Source organism: Homalodisca vitripennis, chromosome 5 (assembly GCF_021130785.1).
Source record: "Homalodisca vitripennis isolate AUS2020 chromosome 5, UT_GWSS_2.1, whole genome shotgun sequence".
Lineage (NCBI taxonomy): Eukaryota > Metazoa > Arthropoda > Insecta > Hemiptera > Cicadellidae > Homalodisca > Homalodisca vitripennis.
This window is the reverse complement of record NC_060211.1, coordinates 178,666,002-178,682,956: the sequence shown is the minus strand read 5'-3', so window position 1 is coordinate 178,682,956 and position 16,955 is coordinate 178,666,002. Positions and strand designations below refer to the sequence as shown.

Sequence of the window (16,955 nt, the reverse complement as noted above, 5' to 3'; positions counted from 1 at the left end):
ATAGATTTTAAGAGTTAAAAACCTATTTAAACCGTAATAACACCAAACCATAATAATTTAATCCTTGAACTATACTCTTTTATGACTTAAATGGGGAATAGATAATGGTCTGTTCCTTTATGAGTTATTTAAAAAGAAAAGGTCTTAAACTTACAAAAAAGAACAGGGCTCTTTTATAAAATTATGAGGGTCTCACTCTGAGGCTCCAACATTACTTCCTACACAAACATCACGAATCTCTAACAAGGCCTTTTGCACTTAAAGGGTTATCATAATTTTTGTTGTCTGCTGTTTTACATTCTTTGTTAGTACAGTTTTTCATATACATTCGTTTTGTTCCATATGTATTTAAGAGGAATTCAAGAAAAGTAAGAGGTTAACACATTGAATCCTAGGCCTATAACAATGGATTTACTCAGTATACTGGCCTCTTTTTGTGATTAAAAATGTTTTTTTTTAATTATGAAGACATTGTCTAAACCTAACTTATTATATATGAAATTAAAGAGGAGAAAACGCAATTTTAGAAAATATGTATGTTTATTATAAAAGCATTATCTGAAAAAAATTATAAAGTAAACAAAATTATGGAAAAAAATAAAATTTTAAAAATTGTAACAGTGTATAAACGTTTTATTTTTAACCCCCTAATACTCTATAAATGTGTTTTTGATATACAATTAACATAAAAGAAAGAAAGTAATTATTTATTATTAATGGAAGGCTTATCATAACGTACTCAGCATCACTCATGTCTTCCACTAGGCCTAACCTCAAAATATGGGTCAGGATCATTGTCGTCAAGAAACTCACCCTCCGATCCAGAATCATAAATTTGGTCCAAGATTCTTTCAGAATCTGACAGGCTATCATACCCACCATTTCTTTGTCTAAATGGTCACTCATTTTACACAATGAATAAGAAAACTATACAATAAAACTCGTATCACTCCAAAAACTATCATAAATACTACTATTTTATTCAATAATAGTGGAACTTTGTTTACAAACACACTCCAGACAACAAGGCTCGCGTCACCGTGTCAGTCAGTTACGTAACTAAGCAACTGTGCAATAGTTCAAAATACCATTTTTACAGCTGCACAACTGTTTGTTGTCATACGGAAACGTATAAATATAAACAATATAACATAGGAAATGGTCTGATACAACTAAATCTGATTTTTTACCGAATACATAAACATATTACATTAAATACTGGAGCCCAAGTATAGGTCGGGCTCCGTATACAACAGCGGGCGTGCTAGCCTGACTTATACTTGGGCTCTGTATTCAATGTGTTAAGTTATTTCTAGTTCTCTGATAAAGCAATGTTCCTGAATCTTGAAGAATATGTAATATGAGTAAATGAAGCTACAAATTTATTCAATGCAAAATTGAAAAAAGAACTCAAGTATGGTGTGACTTCCTATAAAATCTATTATGCAATTTTAATGATTATGTTAGATTAAAGTTATATGTTTGTACCTAATTGGTTTTGCAGATAACAATTCAATAAAATTACATCCTTAAGCTATATAGATATTCTATAAGGAAGAAAATTTATCATTATTATAATAAGTTGTTGATGTTAAATACGATAAAGTTTTCTAATTGCATATTTTGCCACATTTTGTGAAATAAAGAATGATGTGTTATATATAGTCATCAGCTCCGGAATTATTCCAAAAATTTAGAATAGACTGTAACATATTTAAAAAAAATAATTCAATTACAATCTGATAAAATCAACATTTACCTCCAGCAGCAATGTAGTTGATAAGGAGGATTATCTCTTTGGTGTACTCAGGGTTGGAATTCAGCAGGTCCAGGAGAGCATGTAAGACGGTGTGGAGATCTGCATATTCACGTAACACACTGCACACATCTTGTAGTTTGCACACCTTCTGGGAACTGTCACAGTACTTGAACTGCTTCCACGGCTCATAGACTACAGTGTCTGTCTCTACCTCTGTACAAACAAACTGAATCTTAGACATCTGCTCTCTCCCTTGGCAACAGGAATTGTTTCAACTATACCAACTGTGGCAACTGTCACAGTACTTGAACTGCTTCCACGGCTCATAGACTACAGTGTCTGTCTCTACCTCTGTACAAACAAACTGAATCTTAGACATCTGCTCTCTCCCTTGGCAACAGAATTGTTTCAACTATACCAACTGTGGCAACTGTCACAGTACTTGAACTGCTTCCACGGCTCATAGACTACAGTGTCCGTCTCTACCTCTGTACAAACAAACTGAATCTTAGACATCTGCTCTCACCCTTGGCAACAGAATTGTTTCAACTATACCAACTGTGGCAACTGTCACAGAACTTGAACTGCTTCCACGGCTCATAGACTACAGTGTCCGTCTCTACCTCTGTACAAACAAACTGAATCTTAGACATCTGCTCTCTCCCTTGGCAACAGAATTGTTTCAACTATACCAACTGTGGCAACTGTCACAGTACTTGAACTGCTTCCACGGCTCATAGACTACAGTGTCTGTCTCTACCTCTGTACAAACAAACTGAATCTTAGACATCTGCTCTCTCCCTTGGCAACAGAATTGTTACAACTGTGGCAACTGTCACAGAATTTGAACTGCTTCCACGGCTCATAGACTACAGTGTCTGTCTCTACCTCTGTACAAACAAACTGAATCTTAGACATCTGCTCTCTCCCTTGGCAACAGAATTGTTTCAACTATACCAACTGTGGCAACTGTCACAGAACTTGAACTGCTTCCACGGCTCATAGACTACAGTGTCTGTCTCTACCTCTGTACAAACAAACTGAATCTTAGACATCTGCTCTCTCCCTTGGCAACAGAATTGTTTCAACTATACCAACTGTGGCAACTGTCACAGTACTTGAACTGCTTCCACGGCTCATAGACTACAGTGTCTGTCTCTACCTCTGTACAAACAAACTGAATCTTAGACATCTGCTCTCTCCCTTGGCAACAGAATTGTTTCAACTATACCAACTGTGGCAGCTGTCACAGTACTTGAACTGCTTCCACGGCTCATAGACTACAGTGTCTGTCTCTACCTCTGTACAAACAAACTGAATCTTAGACATCTGCTCTCACCCTTGGCAACAGAATTGTTTCAACTATACCAACTGTGGCAACTGTCACAGAACTTGAACTGCTTCCACGGCTCATAGACTACAGTGTCTGTCTCTACCTCTGTACAAACAAACTGAATCTTAGACATCTGCTCTCTCCCTTGGCAACAGAATTGTTTCAACTATACCAACTGTGGCAACTGTCACAGTACTTGAACTGCTTCCACGGCTCATAGACTACAGTGTCTGTCTCTACCTCTGTACAAACAAACTGAATCTTAGACATCTGCTCTCTCCCTTGGCAACAGAATTGTTACAACTGTGGCAACTGTCACAGAATTTGAACTGCTTCCACGGCTCATAGACTACAGTGTCTGTCTCTACCTCTGTACAAACAAACTGAATCTTAGACATCTGCTCTCTCCCTTGGCAACAGAATTGTTTCAACTATACCAACTGTGGCAACTGTCACAGAACTTGAACTGCTTCCACGGCTCATAGACTACAGTGTCTGTCTCTACCTCTGTACAAACAAACTGAATCTTAGACATCTGCTCTCTCCCTTGGCAACAGAATTGTTTCAACTATACCAACTGTGGCAACTGTCACAGAACTTGAACTGCTTCCACGGCTCATAGACTACAGTGTCTGTCTCTACCTCTGTACAAACAAACTGAATCTTAGACATCTGCTCTCTCCCTTGGCAACAGAATTGTTTCAACTATACCAACTGTGGCAACTGTCACAGTACTTGAACTGCTTCCACGGCTCATAGACTACAGTGTCTGTCTCTACCTCTGTACAAACAAACTGAATCTTAGACATCTGCTCTCACCCTTGGCAACAGAATTGTTTCAACTATACCAACTGTGGCAACTGTCACAGAACTTGAACTGCTTCCACGGCTCATAGACTACAGTGTCTGTCTCTACCTCTGTACAAACAAACTGAATCTTAGACATCTGCTCTCTCCCTTGGCAACAGAATTGTTTCAACTATACCAACTGTGGCAACTGTCACAGTACTTGAACTGCTTCCACGGCTCATAGACTACAGTGTCTGTCTCTACCTCTGTACAAACAAACTGAATCTTAGACATCTGCTCTCTCCCTTGGCAACAGAATTGTTACAACTGTGGCAACTGTCACAGAATTTGAACTGCTTCCACGGCTCATAGACTACAGTGTCTGTCTCTACCTCTGTACAAACAAACTGAATCTTAGACATCTGCTCTCTCCCTTGGCAACAGAATTGTTTCAACTATACCAACTGTGGCAACTGTCACAGTACTTGAACTGCTTCCACGGCTCATAGACTACAGTGTCTGTCTCTACCTCTGTACAAACAAACTGAATCTTAGACATCTGCTCTCTCCCTTGGCAACAGAATTGTTTCAACTATACCAACTGTGGCAACTGTCACAGAACTTGAACTGCTTCCACGGCTCATAGACTACAGTGTCTGTCTCTACCTCTGTACAAACAAACTGAATCTTAGACATCTGCTCTCTCCCTTGGCAACAGAATTGTTTCAACTATACCAACTGTGGCAACTGTCACAGTACTTGAACTGCTTCCACGGCTCATAGACTACAGTGTCTGTCTCTACCTCTGTACAAACAAACTGAATCTTAGACATCTGCTCTCTCCCTTGGCAACAGAATTGTTTCAACTATACCAACTGTGGCAACTGTCACAGAACTTGAACTGCTTCCACGGCTCATAGACTACAGTGTCTGTCTCTACCTCTGTACAAACAAACTGAATCTTAGACATCTGCTCTCTCCCTTGGCAACAGAATTGTTTTCAACTATACCAACTGTGGCAACTGTCACAGTACTTGAACTGCTTCCACGGCTCATAGACTACAGTGTCTGTCTCTACCTCTGTACAAACAAACTGAATCTTAGACATCTGCTCTCTCCCTTGGCAACAGAATTGTTTCAACTATACCAACTGTGGCAACTGTCACAGAATTTGAACTGCTTCCACGGCTCATAGACTACAGTGTCTGTCTCTACCTCTGTACAAACAAACTGAATCTTAGACATCTGCTCTCTCCCTTGGCAACAGAATTGTTTCAACTATACCAACTGTGGCAACTGTCACAGAACTTGAACTGCTTCCACGGCTCATAGACTACAGTGTCTGTCTCTACCTCTGTACAAACAAACTGAATCTTAGACATCTGCTCTCTCCCTTGGCAACAGAATTGTTTCAACTATACCAACTGTGGCAACTGTCACAGAACTTGAACTGCTTCCACGGCTCATAGACTACAGTGTCTGTCTCTACCTCTGTACAAACAAACTGAATCTTAGACATCTGCTCTCTCCCTTGGCAACAGAATTGTTTCAACTATACCAACTGTGGCAACTGTCACAGTACTTGAACTGCTTCCACGGCTCATAGACTACAGTGTCTGTCTCTACCTCTGTACAAACAAACTGAATCTTAGACATCTGCTCTCTCCCTTGGCAACAGAATTGTTTCAACTATACCAACTGTGGCAACTGTCACAGTACTTGAACTGCTTCCACGGCTCATAGACTACAGTGTCTGTCTCTACCTCTGTACAAACAAACTGAATCTTAGACATCTGCTCTCTCCCTTGGCAACAGAATTGTTTCAACTATACCAACTGTGGCAACTGTCACAGAACTTGAACTGCTTCCACGGCTCATAGACTACAGTGTCTGTCTCTACCTCTGTACAAACAAACTGAATCTTAGACATCTGCTCTCTCCCTTGGCAACAGAATTGTTTCAACTATACCAACTGTGGCAACTGTCACAGAACTTGAACTGCTTCCACGGCTCATAGACTACAGTGTCTGTCTCTACCTCTGTACAAACAAACTGAATCTTAGACATCTGCTCTCTCCCTTGGCAACAGAATTGTTTCAACTATACCAACTGTGGCAACTGTCACAGTACTTGAACTGCTTCCACGGCTCATAGACTACAGTGTCTGTCTCTACCTCTGTACAAACAAACTGAATCTTAGACATCTGCTCTCTCCCTTGGCAACAGAATTGTTTCACAACTGTGGCAACTGTCACAGAATTTGAACTGCTTCCACGGCTCATAGACTACAGTGTCTGTCTCTACCTCTGTACAAACAAACTGAATCTTAGACATCTGCTCTCTCCCTTGGCAACAGAATTGTTTCAACTATACCAACTGTGGCAACTGTCACAGAACTTGAACTGCTTCCACGGCTCATAGACTACAGTGTCTGTCTCTACCTCTGTACAAACAAACTGAATCTTAGACATCTGCTCTCTCCCTTGGCAACAGAATTGTTTCAACTATACCAACTGTGGCAACTGTCACAGTACTTGAACTGCTTCCACGGCTCATAGACTACAGTGTCTGTCTCTACCTCTGTACAAACAAACTGAATCTTAGACATCTGCTCTCTCCCTTGGCAACAGAATTGTTTCAACTATACCAACTGTGGCAACTGTCACAGTACTTGAACTGCTTCCACGGCTCATAGACTACAGTGTCTGTCTCTACCTCTGTACAAACAAACTGAATCTTAGACATCTGCTCTCTCCCTTGGCAACAGAATTGTTTCAACTATACCAACTGTGGCAACTGTCACAGTACTTGAACTGCTTCCACGGCTCATAGACTACAGTGTCTGTCTCTACCTCTGTACAAACAAACTGAATCTTAGACATCTGCTCTCTCCCTTGGCAACAGAATTGTTTCAACTATACCAACTGTGGCAACTGTCACAGAACTTGAACTGCTTCCACGGCTCATAGACTACAGTGTCTGTCTCTACCTCTGTACAAACAAACTGAATCTTAGACATCTGCTCTCTCCCTTGGCAACAGAATTGTTTCAACTATACCAACTGTGGCAACTGTCACAGTACTTGAACTGCTTCCACGGCTCATAGACTACAGTGTCTGTCTCTACCTCTGTACAAACAAACTGAATCTTAGACATCTGCTCTCTCCCTTGGCAACAGAATTGTTTCAACTATACCAACTGTGGCAACTGTCACAGAACTTGAACTGCTTCCACGGCTCACAGACTACAGTGTCTGTCTCTACCTCTGTACAAACAAACTGAATCTTAGACATCTGCTCTCTCCCTTGGCAACAGAATTGTTTCAACTATACCAACTGTGGCAGCTGTCACAGTACTTGAACTGCTTCCACGGCTCATAGACTACAGTGTCCGTCTCTACCTCTGTACAAGCAAACTGAATCTTAGACATCTGCTCTCTCCCTTGGCAACAGAATTGTTTCAACTATACCAACTGTGGCAACTGTCACAGTACTTGAACTGCTTCCACGGCTCATAGACTACAGTGTCTGTCTCTACCTCTGTACAAACAAACTGAATCTTAGACATCTGCTCTCTCCCTTGGCAACAGAATTGTTTCAACTATACCAACTGTGGCAACTGTCACAGTACTTGAACTGCTTCCACGGCTCATAGACTACAGTGTCCGTCTCTACCTCTGTACAAACAAACTGAATCTTAGACATCTGCTCTCTCCCTTGGCAACAGAATTTTTTCAACTATACCAACTGTCACAGTACTTGAACTGCTTCCACGGCTCATAGACTACAGTGTCCGTCTCTACCTCTGTACAAACAAACTGAATCTTAGACATCTGCTCTCTCCCTTGGCAACAGAATTGTTTCAACTATACCAACTGTGGCAGCTGTCACAGTACTTGAACTGCTTCCACGGCTCATAGACTACAGTGTCTGTCTCTACCTCTGTACAAGCAAACTGAATCTTCAACATCTGCTCTCTCCCTTGGCAACAGAATTGTTTCAACTATACCAACTGTGGCAACTGTCACAGTACTTGAACTGCTTCCACGGCTCATAGACTACAGTGTCTGTCTCTACCTCTGTACAAACAAACTGAATCTTAGACATCTGCTCTCTCCCTTGGCAACAGAATTGTTTCAACTATACCAACTGTGGCAACTGTCACAGAACTTGAACTGCTTCCACGGCTCATAGACTACAGTGTCTGTCTCTACCTCTGTACAAACAAACTGAATCTTAGACATCTGCTCTCTCCCTTGGCAACAGAATTGTTTCAACTATACCAACTGTGGCAGCTGTCACAGTACTTGAACTGCTTCCACGGCTCATAGACTACAGTGTCCGTCTCTACCTCTGTACAAGCAAACTGAATCTTAGACATCTGCTCTCTCCCTTGGCAACAGAATTGTTTCAACTATACCAATTGTGGCAACTGTCACAGTACTTGAACTGCTTCCACGGCTCATAGACTACAGTGTCTGTCTCTACCTCTGTACAAGCAAACTGAATCTTCAACATCTGCTCTCTCCCTTGGCAACAGAATTGTTTCAACTATACCAACTGTGGCAGCTGTCACAGTACTTGAACTGCTTCCACGGCTCATAGACTACAGTGTCTGTCTCTACCTCTGTACAAGCAAACTGAATCTTCAACATCTGCTCTCTCCCTTGGCAACAGAATTGTTTCAACTATACCAACTGTGGCAACTGTCACAGTACTTGAACTGCTTCCACGGCTCATAGACTACAGTGTCTGTCTCTACCTCTGTACAAGCAAACTGAATCTTAGACATCTGCTCTCTCCCTTGGCAACAGAATTGTTTCAACTATACCAACTGTGGCAGCTGTCATAGGACATGAAATGATTCCAAAAGGTTGGTAGGAATGGTCCTATATTGTTGCCAGAACAATTTTCGGCTTTGTCGCTTATGTTTGCTTATTTAAATTACTAAGTAGCAAGTTGTATGAAGAACTGTCATGTATTTTTTTTCTGCATGAATTCCATAAAAAAGCACTGTATTTCATAATTACGTGAATCACTTATGCCAAGTGTAACCATCATTACTACCAAGGTTAAACTGGAAATATCAACAGTACAACATTGTTACAAACTGCTACCAACCAAACTGCTACAGTTCAGACTGACACAGCTAGTCAGCTGACCAAGTACATAGAGGAGAATGAGTCCTTATATGAGACTACCGAACAAACTGCTACAGTTCAGACTGATACAGCTAGATTGAGCACTAGGCTGACCAAGTGTGGAGTGGAGAACGAGGGCATCCATGAGACTACCAACCAAACAGCTACGGTTCACACTGATACAGCTGGACTGAGCACTCAGTTGACCAAGTGTATAGAGGAGAAGGAGTGCTTGCATGAGACTGCCAACCAAACTGCTACGGTTCAGACTAATACAGCTAGACTGAACACTAAGCTGACCAATTGTAGAGAGGAGAATGAATGCAACCATGAGACTACCAACCAAAATGCTACGGTTCAGACTGATACAGCTAGATTGAGCACTAAGCTGACCAAGTGTAGAGAGGAGAATGAGTGCATCCATGAGACTACCAACCAAACTGCTACGGTTCAGACTGATACAGCTAGACTGAGCACTAAGCTGACCAAGTGTAGAGAGGAGAATGAGTGCAACCATGAGACTACCAACCAAACTGCTACGGTTCAGACTGATACAACTAGACTGAGCACTAAGCTGACCAATTGTAGAGAGGAGAATGAATGCAACCATGAGACTACCAACCAAACTGCTACGGTTCAGACTGATACAGCTAGACTGAGCACTAAGCTGACCAATTGTAGAGAGGAGAATGAATGCAACCATGAGACTACCAACCAAACTGCTACGGTTCAGACTGATACAGCTAGACTGAGCACTAAGCTGACCAAGTGTAGAGAGGAGAATGAGTGCAACCATGAGACTACCAACCAAACTGCTACGGTTCAGACTGATACAGCTAGATTGAGCACTAAGCTGACCAATTGTAGAGAGGAGAATGAATGCAACCATGAGACTACCAACCAAACTGCTACGGTTCAGACTAATACAGCTAGACTGAGCACTAAGCTGACCAATTGTAGAGAGGAGAATGAATGCAACCATGAGACTACCAACCAAACTGCTACGGTTCAGACCGATACAACTAGACTGAGCACTAAGCTGACCAATTGTAGAGAGGAGAATGAATGCAACCATGAGACTACCAACCAAACTGCTACGGTTCAGACTGATACAGCTAGACTGAGCACTAAGCTGACCAATTGTAGAGAGGAGAATGAATGCAACCATGAGACTACCAACCAAACTGCTACGGTTCAGACTGATACAGCTAGACTGAGCACTAAGCTGACCAAGTGTAGAGAGGAGAATGAATGCAACCATGAGACTACCAACCAAACTGCTACGGTTCAGACTAATACAGCTAGACTGAGCACTAAGCTGACCAATTGTAGAGAGGAGAATGAATGCAACCATGAGACTACCAACCAAACTGCTACGGTTCAGACCGATACAACTAGACTGAGCACTAAGCTGACCAATTGTAGAGAGGAGAATGAATGCAACCATGAGACTACCAACCAAACTGCTACGGTTCAGACTGATACAACTAGACTGAGCACTAAGCTGACCAATTGTAGAGAGGAGAATGAATGCAACCATGAGACTACCAACCAAACTGCTACGGTTCAGACTGATACAGCTAGATTGAGCACTAAGCTGACCAATTGTAGAGAGGAGAATGAATGCAACCATGAGACTACCAACCAAACTGCTACGGTTCAGACTAATACAGCTAGACTGAGCACTAAGCTGACCAATTGTAGAGAGGAGAATGAATGCAACCATGAGACTACCAACCAAACTGCTACGGTTCAGACTGATACAACTATACTGAGCACTAAGCTGACCAATTGTAGAGAGGAGAATGAGTGCATCCATGAGACTACCAACCAAACTGCTACGGTTGAGACTGAGCACTCAGCTGACCAAGAGTATAGAGGAGAACGAGTGCTTCCATAAGAATGCCAACCAAACTGCTACAGTTCAGACTGATACAGCTAGTCAAAGTCAAAGTCAAAGTCAAAATTTCTTTATTCAAAATTTGTACATATACAGTGACATAAACATACAAACATCAAATGGAGTCAGCTATAACATACATAACATGACATACATTTACACAATAAATATACATAATAAATTCCCTCATTTTAACAGTGTATTTCACAACCACCTATCAGTTTATAAAAAACTCATCAAAAGAATACAAAGATTTACTTATAAGATATTGTTTTACTGTTGTTTTAAAAAGTAAGAAACTATCAATTTTTAAAATATGTTCTGGTAAGCTATTATAAAACTTAATACCTGCTACTTTTGGTTTTTTTGAGGTAATTTTTAGATTTATATGTGGAGCTGCAAGCTGATTACGATTCCTAGTTAAATAATTGTGCGAAGCTCCCAATTTTGGTAATGTGTCATTTACTTTTTTTACTACAAGTACCGTTTCCAATATATAAAGTCAGTAAATTGTTAGAATGCCTAAATTCGAAAATAAATGTCTTACCGATTCTTGATGGTGTAGTTTAAGCATAATCCGTATGGCTTTTTTCTGTAATATCAAAATTTTTTGCAAGTTTTTATCACTTGTTGCTCCATAAAGCACAACGCCAAAGGAAATGTGGGACTGTATATGAGAATAATAAACCATTTTCAAGGTATAAAGTTCACAGTATTTTGAGAGAGTATATAAAACAAATAACCCCGAGGATATTTTCTTTTCAATATGCTGTATATGATTATTCCATGTTAAGTTCTTATCCACAATTAACCCTAGGAACTTAGTCTGGTCTACCTGTTTTATTTGTGTGTCAAGCACTTCAATTGAAAGTACTACATCATTTCTGTTTTGCCTAGTTCTGAAAGAAATAAAATTTGTTTTATCGGGATTTAACAATAGATTTTTACTACTAAAATAATTAAGTATTGATATTAAGTTAAGATTGGATACATTTTGAATTTCATTTAAAGATTTATGAGAAACAAGAAGATTGGAATCATCAGCATACAGAAACATCCTACTGTTAATGCTAGATACAGATTTCGGCAGACCGTTAATATAGCACAGGAATAGTATTGGCCCCAAAATAGAACCTTGAGCACTCCATATTTGATAGTTTTAATTTGTGATTTTACAGAGCTAATTTGGCTGTCCTTATCAATATAAGATAGTTCAACATACTGGTTTCGATCTTTTAGGTATGACACAAACCACTCTAAAACGATTTCTGATATACCCAAGCTGTTTAAAACTCCGATAAGGCTGCTATGGCAGACACTATCGAATGCTTTACTTAGATCCATGAAGATACCAACGGCATGGTCTCCTCTATCGATAGCATCTAGTGTTGATTCAACAAACTCAATGCCAGCAGTAATAACAGACCTACTAGATCGGAATCCATGCTGCTCATCATCAAATTTATTATTGTTCTCAAGAAATTCAACAAGCCTTATATACATGACTCTTTCATAAATTTTAGAGAATGTTGGTAATATAGAATGGGGTCGTCTGCAAGATGGTGGCAGGTGAAAAGTGTATATGTGGGGGCTCGTGCTCAAAAGCAGTGTTAGATAGGCATAATGCGATAATGTGTTATGGAATCTGTAAAAAATGGTGGCATATTGCTTGTGCAAGTATTTCAAAGCCTCAATACGACCATTTTAAAAACATTTCAAGTATGCCAGGAGTAAAATGGTACTGTGTTTCTTGCCTTCCAAATGCTGTTATCAAACAAAGTACCGAGTCTGCGTCGGGAACTGATCTGCATCCGTCGAACGAGTCTGACTGCTCCGCGATTCTTAACGTTGTAGTGACAGAATTGGAAGAAATAACCAAAAATAACCTAAGTTTGTCTAAAAGGTTAAGTGAACTTGAAAATGAAAATAATGTGTTTAGGACACAGCTAAATGAAATTATGCGACATTTCCATGCCAACTCAAAAATTGAAACATCCACAAACGAATCCAAAGAACCGAATCGTTCTGAGAACGGTTCAGGGAAAGAGAGTTGTTCCAATACATCGAACAGCGTAATAAATCCAGAAATAGGAATGGAACCTAACCTTAGTGAATATGTAAATGAAATTACCGATGACAAAATTAAAACCCCATCTTATGTAGATATTGTTAAAACCCGAACTTCTAAACGGCTTACAAATAGAATATGCCAAGATGTAAATAACAAAAATGTTGAAGCAAGTCTAGGCTCAAATAGTGACTCGGACACTACTCGGACTGAAACCTCTTTGGTTGCAAGTGACGATGTTTCTCCTTCTAAGACAGAAAATAAGTTAAATAAAGATTGGCAAGCTGTTGGGCCTAGAAGGAGAAATGTGAGAAATAAAATAGGAAAGCTGGACAGTGAGGTTAGGAATGGACTTGGCAAGGCTAATCTAGGCCTAAGCAAAAATAGGGTAAGCCCATACCCAGAGTCATCCAAATACAAAAAGAAACACTCTATTATAATCGGTACAGGTGATAGTGTCTCATCAAGCCTTCTCGGTGCTAAGAAGGCTTGGTTTCATTTGGGAAAAGTCGCTATGGGAACGAGTGAAGAGGATGTTCAATGTTTTGTAAGTAAAGCCTTTCCTAATATTAGTTTTAGTGTTGAAAAACTTGAAAACAAGGGAGTAAACAAGAGCTTCAAGCTAGGAGTAGATTTTTTACATAAAGATAAGGTTATGGATTGTACCCGCTGGCCCAGAAATGTAACACTGAAGCGTTTTTTATTCAGAAACACACAAACTCTCAGTGTAACTTAGTTTCTCATTTGTCTAACATTCAGTCTAGTGATATTATTCTTCCTAGCTTAAACTCCCAAACAACTAGACATAGGCCTAAGTTAAAAAAGCCTATGAAAAATTATAGCTCAGACAAGGTAATAGCCTCAATAAATGTTCAATGTTTAAGGACAAAAATGGAGGTTCTATCTTTCTTTATATTGGAAACTAGACCAAATATACTGTGCATTTCAGAGCATTGGCTAGTTAAAGATGAAATTGATGTGTACACCCAAATTGAAGATTTAATTTTGGCGGATGCCTATTGTAGACAGGAACATAAAAATGGAGGCACAGCAGTTTATGTTAAAAATAATCTTAGATATAAAAAACTTAACCTTGAACAATTTTGTAAAGAACTAACTTTAGAAATTGCCGCTATTGAGCTCTTGGACTCTTTAATGATCATCATGTCGATTTACCGCTCTCCTGATGGTGATTTTGATGAGTTTATCCAACTTCTGGACAAATGTTTTACTTTTCTTTCTCGAAATAAGAAAAAACTTGTGGTCTGTGGTGACTTTAATGTACACCTGGAAGAAAAATCACGGGAAGAGAACATTTTTACAAACATGCTCATTAGTCATGGCCTATACATTTCAAACAGACTACCCACAAGAGGCACAGCGTGCCTAGATTCCATGGCTACAAATTTTGATTCTTGGGATTATAAGGTGGAAGTCATTGAACCTATGATTGCGGACCATAGTGCAGTTATTATGACAATAAAGTCAAGTTTGGGAAATGGTAAACACAAAGAAGTTTCATGGCATGACAAGTATAGTTTTACAAAGCGCGTCATCAAGGATGAGCAGCTGCCTTTACTAAGGAGGGCTCTAAAAAACGTAAACTGGCCAATTGAATTGGGTGATCACTATTTATCTGAGCACTCCTTTGATAGATTTCTTCAAACCTTTAATTACAATTTTGATATATATATATATATATATATATATATATATATATATATAAATATATATATATATATTTTGTCCATTAAAACCTTTAAAAAAAAATCCAGAAAACGGAACTAAATGTCATTTTAAAGATAAATCTTGGTATACAGCAGACTTGCGCAGACTTAAAAACTTAGTAGTTCTTCTAAATGATCATTATAAATCAGCAGTCTCACCAAAAGACCGTGATGAGTACTATGCATTATATTGTAAAACAAATAAACAATACAGACTGGAAGTAACAGAAGCTAAGAAGGCCTTCAACGTCCACACCATCAGGTCATCCTCCAACATGTGTAAAGCGGCCTGGGATATTATAAACTCACACAGACCTAAGAAGCCATATGCTTCCTGCTCAGAAAGTCCTGACAACATAAACAATTTCTTCATAGAGGCTGTTGAAGAGATAGTGACAAACCTTCCGGAGATGGACTTTAACCCTCTGTATATTGCAAATAGGCCTAAGCCTATATTAGACCATTGGTTAGAGGTGCGACCACTAGATATTATAAAAATAGTAAATAGGCTAAAGAACTCTAGAAGCCCGGATATCTATGGTGTTCCTTGCTTTGTTTTGAAAGCGGTGATCCATGAAGTAGCAAACCCTCTATCAGTAGTAATAAACAAGTGTCTTAGTCGAGGTATCTTTCCAGATGCTTTGAAGATTGCACGCACAGTCCCCATCTACAAGAAAGGAAATCCTGAGGAACTGGTGAATTACAGGCCAGTTTCAGTTCTGCCAGTGGTGTCTAAGGTCATGGAGTCAATAATGAAAAAACAGTTGGTTGATTTTTTTGAGTCCAACAATCTGCTCAGCAACACCCAACATGGCTTCAGAAGTGGACGTTCTACAACCATTGCCTTATTATCCATAGCATCAAAGATAATGGAAGCTTTCGAGGCTGGCGAATCAATGGCTCTTGCGCTCTGTGATCTGAGCCGAGCATTCGATTGTGTGCCGCATAAGATACTACTTAGCAAGCTAAATTCCTATGGGATCGAAGGAACAGTTCACAAAACTATTTCCAGCTATCTCGAAAATAGACAACAGAGGGTATCGCTTGGTGGGGCTACTTCAGGAAGTAGAGAAGTCATGCATGGAGTGCCACAAGGTTCCATCCTGGGACCTTTGCTCTTCTTAATTCTTGTGAATGATTTAAGACTGGGAGGCAGGGCAGTGCTGTTTGCAGATGACACTACGCTCCTGTCCAGAGGAAAGCTGATACACTCCGTGCTTCAGGAAGCCGAGGACTTGTTAGCAGATGCCAAGAGGTGGTTCACCACAAACAAACTAAAATTAAACGAAGAAAAAACACAACTGATATTCTGTACTCTAAAAAATGGAGATGTCATAGAGGACTGTGATGAGGCCGTTAAATTACTCGGTTTCTGGCTGGACCCGAAGTTAAATTGGAATTGCCACATAGACAAAGTCTGCACAAAACTCTCCAGGGTTATCTTCTTGCTGAGAAAACTGAGAAACGTGGTACCAGAGCGGTGCCTGGTAACGGTGTACCACGCACTTTTTCACAGCCACCTAGCCTATGGTAAACTGCTACGGTTCAGACTAATACAGCTAGACTGAGCTGACCAAGTGTATAGAGGAGAACGAGTGCATCCATGAGACTATTCACCAAACTACTACGGTTCAGACTGATACAGCTAGACTGAGCACTCAGCTGACCAAGTGTAGAGAATAGAATGAGTGTTTCCATGAGACTATCAACCAAACTGCTACGTTTTAGACTGATGCAGCTAGACAGAGCACTCAGCTGAACAAGTGTAGAGAGGAGAACGAGTGCATGCATGAGACTGCCAACCAAACTGCTACGGTTCAGACTGATACAGCTAGACTGAGCACTAAGCTGCCCAAGTGTAGAGAGGAGAACGAGTGCTTGTATGAGACCGCCAACCAAACTGCTACGGTTCAGACTGATACAGCTAGACTGAGCACACAGCTGACCAAGTGTAGAGAATAGAATGAGTGTTTCCATGAGACTATCAACCAAACTGCTACGTTTCAGACTGATGCAGCTAGACTGTGCACTCAGCTGACCAAGTGTAGAGAGGAGAAAGAGTGCTTGCATGAGACTGCCAACCAAACTGCTACGGTTCAGACTGATACAGCTGGACTGAGCACTCAGCTGAGCAAGTGTAGAGAATAGAATGAGTGTTTTCATAAGACTACCAACCAAACGGTTATGGTTCTGACTGATACAGCTAGACTGAGCACTCAGCTGACCAAGTGTAGAGAGG

General features: G+C 40.2%; 1 protein-coding gene across 1 annotated transcript in view; it reads right to left on the bottom strand.

Moving 5' to 3' along the window:
- LOC124363753 (TELO2-interacting protein 1 homolog) overlaps positions 1-16,955 on the bottom strand; it is a 127,879-nt gene that overhangs the window by 86,592 nt on the left and 24,332 nt on the right. The window contains exon 9 of the mRNA XM_046819014.1: positions 1,760-1,972. Coding sequence (XP_046674970.1) covers positions 1,760-1,972 — 213 coding nt within the window. The remainder of the gene's footprint in view (positions 1-1,759; positions 1,973-16,955) is intronic.